Source organism: Azolla caroliniana, unplaced genomic scaffold (genome assembly GCF_043228905.1).
Source record: "Azolla caroliniana isolate FFs.n. ecotype wild unplaced genomic scaffold, voAzoCaro1.0.p SCAF_9, whole genome shotgun sequence".
Lineage (NCBI taxonomy): Eukaryota > Viridiplantae > Streptophyta > Polypodiopsida > Salviniales > Salviniaceae > Azolla > Azolla caroliniana.
Genome location: NW_028230444.1, coordinates 9586187 through 9595879, shown reverse-complemented (window position 1 = coordinate 9595879; position 9693 = coordinate 9586187). Strand labels below are relative to the sequence as shown.

The window sequence follows — 9693 nt, the reverse complement described above, 5'->3', positions numbered from 1 at the left end:
ATGATAATAAATGAATATTGAGATTAAGAAAATAATGGTTTAAGGGAGCTTAAACACGTCAAACACTATTGAGTGAAGGACAAAAGACAAACATAAAATACAATCAACATCCCATACGAGTGAATATTACCATGTTTTATACATTGGAAGTTGAGATGAATAGGTCCAATAGAAAGAGAGTTTTGCCTTAACGATAGAATATTGTCAACGTCTCATGATGCCATGATGAAGGAGGTAGCTTGCCCCCTTTTTGTAGCCCAACACCTAATAGATTATATAAGATTGATTTGTCCCATTGTCCTCAATTACACATGCTATATATAGCAAAATTATGGATCAATTTGTTTGTTTTCCCATCTATTGTAGAACCTTATTTCTGATGTGGAGTGAGGGAAGGGGGGAGAATTGATGGAAGCGAAAAAAATAGCAATGCCTATATGAGTTTTTGAAACTCACTTTCACACATGTGCGTGCATGTATGTAAAGTCTCTTAGGTGTGTGTGGGTTGGCAATTTCAATAAGTAATGAAAGCTGTAGAAATAAAGAAAACAAAACGGGTGCATGTGTTTGTGTATTTAACGTCTTTTAAGGTGTGTGTGTTGGGGTGCAATTTCCGTAAGCCCTAGAAATGAAGAAAATGCATGGACATATCCGCGCATTTTGGAAAACACACACACACCACACACACACACACACACAAACACGTGGAAAAGGCTTCTTTTATGTTTCAAGGGTGTGTGTAGCCACAAGCTTGGTTCATTTTGTTTGCCTTGAAGTTGAAACCAAGCCAAACCGAACCAAACTAATTTATGTATAGAAAACGAAAACCAAGAGAAACCGTTTATAAATTCTCAAGCCACTTAAAGCAAACCATTTAGGAAAAAGTTGAACCAAACAAAACCATTTAATAAAAAATTTAAACCTAACCATTTAAATCAAATTAATAAAAAGATTAAATAAGCATTCAAGTTAAATTAAATAAATAAATAAAAAGCATTAATTAAACTATTAAATTTAATAAGCATTTCAATAAATTAAATAAATCAATAAACAAAAAACATTAATTAAACTATTAAATTAGTAAACCATTTAAGAAATAAAAAAAATTAACAAACGACCAATAAACCATTAAACCTATAAATCGATAATCAAGTTTTAGATCAAGCTGAACTAAAACCAAACCGTTAAATTATATTGGAACTGATAAACTGTTAGACAATGGCTTAATGGTTCGCGCTGATACTGGGCCCATAGCTAGGTGTGGTGTGTGTGTTGAAGTTCGTTGGGAGGGCGGGGGCATTAGAGAAAATACTGAAAATTAAGAAGACGAAGAAAAAAAGTTACAGGGATATTTAGGGAATTTCCCAAAACGCAGAGACACCAGAAACGTATAGCAAAACTCATCAGAAGTAGAAAAGAAAAACAAACGCAACAGACAGAAAACCACCGAACTCCCTCAGCGGAAACCAACAGATCTGATGAGGTCTCATAAAATCTTGCAGAAAATCTCTTGTTCTTATTGAAAACAGTCGGCTTTTTACAAAGCATTCTGTGAATTTTTTATGTAGTTCGAGTTCTGATGAGTTCAAGGGGACAGAACTTTGCAAAAATCTCCGTTGGTTCGAGTTTTGCTGATCCTGAATATATATTTATGTTTGACACAAGGGTTTCTGTACCAAATTCCTGCGTTATTATTCTTTCTGGAAACAGGTCATTTTAGAATGCAAAAACTGAAGGAGAATCCGTGAGATATTTTATCTGGTTGAAGTTCTGATGAAATCAGTTCTATTATCAGAAAAAATATGGACTTAATATAAATGGCATGTATGGAAGAAATCCCTTTTCCTTCCAGAGAAAAATTAATGTTTAAAGCACTTCTGAAGAGAAATCTGTCAAGTATTTCAGATGGGTCAAATTCTTCTGATTAGTTTAAGAGAAATCTACAGAAGATTTCATCGAGCTCTAGTTCTTGAGATCAGATATATGTGTATAGTCAACGTGAGTATATTGTAGCAAAAATTAAGACTTAAAAGCTTACAAGAAATCCAATGTTTCCATGGAAAACAGGTAGTGCACAAAAGCATCAGAGAGTATCTTGTTCAAGTATTGACGATATGAGATATGTATTCAGCACGAGGATTCCCGTAGTGGAAGTTTGGACTTAAAAATCAATGCAATGTGGTGTCACTCACTCATTCTCCAAAGTTTCTTTGTCGTGGCAAATCCTATACCTGCCATGGTTGATTTCATGCTTGCTTGGAATCACACCATTGTTGCTATGTAAGCAAAATACTTTTCCTGTGTTAAGTTCCACATTGTACAAGCAATGACCTTTGTTAATGCTGTTCTTTAAAAGGAAAGGTAATCAGTTTTCACTCATTAAATTGTGGAAAAAGTGATAATGACAATGTTGTAATAAAATTATTTCGAAGAAAATAACTACTGTGCATGATATCAAATGGAAATTATGATGACTTTCTATAATGAATGCAACAACTCATATCTGGAGGCTTTAACTTTTGACCTATGTATTGACAACAAATCTTTCTATTCCTACACTGTCATTTTCATATATGTGAATTTAGAAATTTGGTAAGGGTCCCTGTGATTATAGACAATGATGTATTGTGCTTTAGCATGTCTTGTTTGATTTCCAACAATTTGAATAAGGCCAACCTTGTATCAACGTATTTGTTTATGTTGACATTTGCATATGTATGTGTTTTTCTTCTGTTATTTGTAGGCACTTGCAATATGGTCCTCTTCCCAAAATTGGGACCGAGTATATGGTGTTCTACATTTAAGTGGCAGGATGAGAGAAATGGTGCAATGATTGTTACAGAAGGCCAAAAGCTTTACTTTGAGATGAAAGGTTTTACAAGCGCTTGTGATTGTCATGTATACAAAAGGTGTAACAGGCTATTGGATACACTTTGTCAGTACAGCTATAGATCTGATTGTCAGAGTTGTCCTCGCTGCCAGCCTTTCAAGGAGAAGAAGATTGTTTTTCTGGCTCGAAACACGGGGAAGATAAAAACACTGGAAGTTGATGGTATTACAAGTCAAAGTATTGAACCGATCGAGGTCGCATCATGCAAGGTCGGCCCTGTCTCTTCCACGGGTGTATATAAAGGCTATTGTTGGTATTCAAACTCTCAAGCAAGCTTACAACCATTTTACACTTATATCCTAACTAGTGGTGGCCCTTTAATGGAAAGCTTTGTATGGACAACTCTCATGGCAGGTGCATGGTTATACATTATGAGCTTTATTTCGTTTGAAAATGTATCTTTCTAACAAAGGATACACTGTTCTATTTTAAAAATGAAAATGTGTGTTTATTCGCTAAGCTAACCAGGGTAAACCTTTTGCATGAAAACTGGAATGGATATTCTCTTACGCAATCCTTTTCTGCCTGGGATTAATGGGCCAGATATCAATTGTGGGGCCTTCCTTTTTATTCAATTTGCATTCTAATCTCATGTAACTGAATTGTTTGAAATTGATTCCTAGACTAAATGTAAGAATGGATTGTATAGGATCGGTCTCAGTTTCATTAACTACTGCTGACTGGATTTCCAATAATACTATCCGTGTGGGAGAAAGAGCCATACTGAAAGTCACTCAGAAAGATGTGTATGGTAATCCGGTATCAAGTAATACTGTTCTCGAGGTGGACTGTTTTGAGTTTAGTGCTTATGTGGCTTCTGACTTCAGAGCCAGAGTTGCAGTTTCATCAGAGAATGTTAAGTATGATTGTGATAGAACAAATAATGGTAATGGTTATGTCTCATGGTATCCTACACGGGTTGGAAATTTCTGGCTACAAGTTGGAAATGGTGCCACCAACATTCGTGGGTCTCCGTTTCCAGTCAATGTGGTATCAGGTTATAATCAACATACTCACGCTCTGTAATTATTTGGTTCCAAATGTATTTGCACCATTTGTGCTGTCTGTAAATGCACATTTCGCATAAAGTAAATATATAATTTCGATACCTATGATTTAATGTCTGTGCCATTAAAGTATTGTATTGTCTTTCAGTGAGGTACAAATGAAGTTTGTCATGTCTCGATTCAGTTCAATGTTCTTAGTTCTATTCATTTTGTATTGTCTTCAAGACAAGATAAAAATTGAAGATACAATCTCTTGTTGGGTCTTGTTGGCCATTTTGGCCTCTTAAAAGACATTAATATGTCTTTCTTTCTATCATCTTTTCAAATATATCGTATCCAGTTTAGAGGTTTCATTTCATTTATGGATGGCTGTACATTGTCATTTCAAAGAAAATTTGTTTCTACTACAAAAGCTGCTTGTATTGAGAAGAAACAAGGAAAAACTTTTCTCCCAAAGAGAAACGAAGGACTGTTGACATAATGGCTTTGTCTGAATGATGTTTGAAGCCTCGCCCATTCCTCTCATGGAGCGTGAATAATGTCTGTAAATGATGGATTTGCAACATTGCTCTCCCTCATAAGTTGTTTCCTGAAACTTTTCAGCTAGCTCTAGCAAGAATATTATAAGATCTACCTTGTTTCTGCACACAGTTTTGACCACATTAGAATCTGTATCACCAATAGTCAGCTGTGTTTAAAATCTAGTACAAACCCCCTCAATGATATAAAATTTTGATTTTTATAGCGTCTCTGTCAGGATCATAATTAGAGAGCATATTAATTTTGTATGATGAAATTCTCCTCTCCCAATCTTGCAGCTCAGAATTTTCCTTGATAATACTATCTACTTTTCTCTCACCATCTTCAACAGTACGCCTCGTAAAGGCGTGGGTTTGGCATCTCCACAAAAGAGATGTGTAGTAACTGAGGGGATTCTCTTGAAGCAAAAAAGGGAATGATGACACCAACAAAGCTCTATTTGACTTCACTTTGAGGTGATTGTCTATTTGAGTTGACCTTCATTCGGTCACCCATGAGACAATTGTCATGGATCGTGGAGTAAATATATATCATAGTGAAGCTCATACATAACCTCTCTCCCAAGGACTACACAAGTGGGCTCTTGATCAGGACACTGCCAATGGGTTACAATAGATTGGACTATAGCAATTTGTTGCGCACATAGAACCTGGACTTGTGGACCGTAATCTCACCACCCATGTCATTGACAGATAAAGGATATTATCTCCTGCCACTGCAGGTGCTTCCTTCGACCTATGCTAGATATCTTTCGAAGACAAAATTACAATCTATTTATCTTGAGAATCATACATATGTAGATAACAGGATTCTGCAGTGACTCTCATTTTTATTTAGTTACATTTATTTCGGTTTGTTGTTCTCAAAGATGGACAATAGTTTCAGGTGTAATTTCTTGTGTGGTCTTATAGGCCATTTTGGCCTCTTAAAAGACTTCAATGCATCTTTAACAAGATATCAGTGAAGTAACGGAATATGGCAAACACTTTCTAGCCTTGGGAAGTGCACATGGATTTGTGATATATAATGAATTTTCAGAAGGCTCAGGTCAGATGCTTTACATGTTGGAACCCCAAAGGATATGCAAGCACGGTGGATTACTTGATGGGATCACCATCTCTTATACCTGAAATAACAGAGCTCACTATCTCTGGTTTTCGTATCGGCTTGGCAGCAGATCATGCATATCTAATGTTTTGAGGTGAAGGATGGTTGTACAAAGGACGTATGTACTAAGAAGGAGATTGGGGTGGCTAGAAACCAATTTACTTGGGAGACAATTGATGTGTATAGTTGTGGAGTATATAATTGTATGCTAAATTTGGATTCTTTTGCACCCTAAAGGAAGTTACAGCAAGAATTGTCAAAGTCATTGCATAAACCAACCACCAACGTCTTTCCCCACACAATGGCCAAAGCACCCAAACTTGGTATACAAAATAGTTGATATGATGAGGAATGTCATGATACCAGGAGATGCTCACAGCGTGAAGCAGATATTATCCATGCTTGAGTAGTGTTAAACACCACCGCTTTAGATTTATCCATGTTTATTGACAAACCTTTGTCAATACAAAATACTCTCATCATGGATCACGATCTCATCACCCTCGACATGAATAGATAAAGACCATTATCTCCCGCCATCGCATGTGCTTCCTTCACTTTGGGGACCTCTCCATCTGGATCGACCTATGTTCGAGCTATAATGCACTCTGTTTTGCAATGTTAGGGTTGGATTCAGCTCTGAGTCTTTTAGGTAGCTCACTTGTGACTAGAGCCTCCTTGACTTTTGGGTGGCTTTATGTATTAAGTTCATAGTTTCCTCAAAAGCATGCCACACGGAAATCCTGATGGACTTTATATGCAGTTAATATAAGCTCTGTTGTAAATAAAATAGGAGGGAATAACCACGGTTATGGGACGTAGAGTGAAATTGGGCACTGCTATCTTGATTCCTAGATCAGGAACTTGCCTCTTATAGGCGCTTCTATTCCACCACTTTGGGGCCATTATGTGGTGCTATTGTGCAATTCTGGATCATATGCTTCCTCAAAACATTATTACATTGTTTCTCTTTTTGATGATTGTGAAGGTGAAGTTTAGAATGTAAGAGGAGTATTGTCAACATTGCATGCAATGATTAGGGGCTGTAACTTGTGCAGGACCTATATCAATAAAAAGTTGTACTGCTGTTTGGCCTGGTTCAGTCAACACATTCGTAGCAGGAAATGTAGCTACCCTCAAAATATTTCAAAAGGATTCCAGTGGTAATGCATATTCTAGTATGCCATTCAACTTTCTAGTAAAGGTAACTACACGAGCTTCTGGAGTCAATGTGCCTTTGAAGTTTTCTGTTAGTGTGGAAGCTAACGGAGTTCAAAAGTTTTCCTTTAACCTGACTTTGGTGGGTGAATTTAATATTTATGTGGGCAATGCCCTAGGAGAACAAATAAGTGGATCGCCATTCTTTTTCAAAGTTATTCCAGGTAAGCCTACAATGCTTCTGCTTATCAGTCAAGAGTAGTGTATTCATCTCTTCAAGTGACTGAAAAGTTCTTTTCAGGTGCAATTGATATAACCTTATGCACAGGCACATGGCAATTTTTCAATGATTTTAGTGCGGGAGATGTGGCCAAGTTTCTTGTCACCCAAAGAGATTCAAATGGTAATATTGTAAGTCTTCAGAATGGTCGAAGTGATGCAATAAACCTTGATGCCAAATTTAGCAGACTGAATAACGAGTCTGTTCCATTGAAAGCAGCTGCTGCGGTAGATTTTGTAACAGGAATTCAGACTATACAGTTTGCTTCTACTTTATCAGGCTCTTTTAACCTGCAAATTGGCAAAGGGGCAGCAGTTATAAGGAATTCTCCTTTTTTCTTTAGAGTTTTTCCAGGTAGACATTCAACTTGTTTTAACATCATGACCATCTCAAGATGTTGAGCTCACTTTGAAGTTATTTATGTTCTGAATCAAATTCTCATGAAACATGTTTTTTATTTTCCTATGAAAATAGGTCCAATATATACTCCTGCATGCAAAGGAAGGTGGATTCAGAATGTTAATGAATTTAATGCGGGAATGACAGCCAGTTTAAATGTGATTGTAACTGATAAATATGGAAATGAATTCAATACTTCGTTCCCATTCATTGTCAGTGTGCAAACGAGATTTGGAATGACGGTCCAGAACATGCCTATTAAAGTGTCCCCTGGGTCCGAGAATGATTACATGTTGATTCAATTGGTGACTAAAGAAGCAGGAAATTACTACCTGAATGTTGGATCGACAAAAGAATCCATCTCAAATGCACCAATTCCTTTCTCTGTCAGAGCAGGTTGAGCGTGTCCTCTGTACATGTTTGGATTCTGAAATATAATAGAATATCTAATTAATATAATTATAGTCATGCTTCTAATCCTTTTCTTTCCATTAAATTAGTTTTTTGTAATGACGTACATTTTAGTTTTTCTTTAGTATGAAAGCATATGTGCCAGCTTTCACCCACATCAATTTGTATTTATGAAACAGCCGCACTGTCCTTACCAGATTGTTTAGCTGAATGGGAAAATTCTTTCAATATCTCTATAGCAGGGAATATGTTGGAATTGAGAATTTTGCAGATGGATGCATTTGGTAACAATATCAGTCATTCAACAGGTGTATTTGACCAAACTGCAAATTATATAACAAAAGTTATTGATGCACTTCGAAGTGAGGAAATTCGTGTTAAAACCACTCAGGAAGCAAACCTAGCTGCAGGTTATCATTATATTAAGTTGGTTCCAGAAATGGCTGGGCACTATCTATTATTTGTTGGAGATGGAAAGAGAACTTTGCGATCATCACCTTTTCCATTTACAGTGATTCCTGGTAGGAAATAAATAATTGATGGTACGATGTTATGTAATATTGGTATGAATTACACAGCCTTATTGTTCTGGAAGTAACAGGTGCCCTTTCACTATCAAATACATATGCTTTTTGGGAGATGAATACAAGTGTTCTGAAAGCAGGGATTGTTGCTTCTTTGGGAATTTGGTCAAAAGATTCTTACGATAATACTATCGATGCCAGAAATACATCAAGTGAGTTTGTTTTCAAAGTGCTCCACATGGATGCACTCACAATGGGATCAAGAATAAACTTAAATATGTCTATTGTACCGGAAAAAACCAAAGGTTACTGGTCAATTACCATGCGGCCAAGTCTTATAGGAAAGTTTTTGTTGGAAGTGGCAACAACAAACGGGAATATATCTAATTCACCCATCTCTTTTAGTGTGATTCCAGGTCAATTGTCTGTCTGAGTTCTTAAATCTCTCCCTCTTTCATCAAAGTAATTAAACAGGTGGCAAATATGATGACCATGCTGATTTCTGTCTAGCAATGTCTTACTCAATGTTGAATTCAACATTAGGTGCTTTTAAGTATAATGTTACAGGTTTGATATTGAGGAAATTTATACTAGCATGTATACTTCACTGTAATTGATAAAAGGGTTTGATGATATGCTAATATTAATCTGCATTAGAATTTGCATGAAACTGACTTTCTTGTATTGCATAGTACCTTATTATACTAATCTGATGAGTAGCTATGCAATTATCATCCAGGGCCTTTTTCTCTTCAACATAGTACTGGTCAGTGGGAGGATGATATGAATGATTTTCAACCACCTGGAATAGCCAGATTTTATCTTACATTGAAAGATTTAGGAGGAAATATTCTGAAGGAGAGTGTTTCAAGTTCATACAATATTTCAATACAGGTCTACAAAGCTCCAGATATTCTTTTATCAGTTCCTAACATGCAAATGAACTATACAAAAAGTGCACTTGGAAATTTTGAAGTCTCGTTTTCAATGGATCATGTTGGTAAATATTTATTGGCCTTTAGTCAGGGAGTAGATCATTTGCCTGGATCTCCATTCCCGTTCCATTATATTGCAGGTATATTCGTTAGTGATATATTAAAAAATATTTTATAAACTCTTTAATTATTCATAATAAAAATCTGTTGTTATTGATCATTAGCTGTGCATGGAGAATAATGATTTTTCTGAAAATAAACTGGCTTGAATTCTCCAGTTGAGGACTCCATGGTGGCTTATACTTTATCTGCATTCCCCTATTTAGTGCATGAGCTTCTTGGAATAGCGAGATATCTGAATCTTCGTTCTGTTTGTTGCTGGTGACTAATAAGGGGTTTCTTTGTTTGAAATTTGCCAAAATGTAAGATTGGTCTAGCACTG

At 36.2% G+C, this 9693-nt stretch overlaps 1 protein-coding gene across 11 annotated transcripts in view; it reads left to right on the top strand.

Moving 5' to 3' along the window:
* The first annotated feature begins 1438 nt into the window (after positions 1 to 1438).
* The window catches only part of LOC147860132 (uncharacterized), a 38439-nt gene continuing 30184 nt past the window's right edge, over positions 1439 to 9693 (top strand). For 5 of the 11 annotated variants that reach the window (XM_087324983.1, XM_087324985.1, XM_087324982.1 and 2 more), the window contains exons 1-9: positions 1439 to 2280; positions 2744 to 3244; positions 3540 to 3887; positions 6603 to 6926; positions 7004 to 7336; positions 7457 to 7777; positions 7972 to 8313; positions 8394 to 8732; positions 9056 to 9391. In XM_087324983.1, coding sequence (XP_087181109.1) covers positions 2172 to 2280; positions 2744 to 3244; positions 3540 to 3887; positions 6603 to 6926; positions 7004 to 7336; positions 7457 to 7777; positions 7972 to 8313; positions 8394 to 8732; positions 9056 to 9391 — 2953 coding nt within the window. In that variant the 5' untranslated portion in view covers positions 1439 to 2171. The remainder of the gene's footprint in view (positions 2281 to 2743; positions 3245 to 3539; positions 3888 to 6602; positions 6927 to 7003; positions 7337 to 7456; positions 7778 to 7971; positions 8314 to 8393; positions 8733 to 9055; positions 9392 to 9693) is intronic. The other 6 variants (XM_087324978.1, XM_087324977.1, XM_087324980.1 and 3 more) reach the window with 6 other exon arrangements.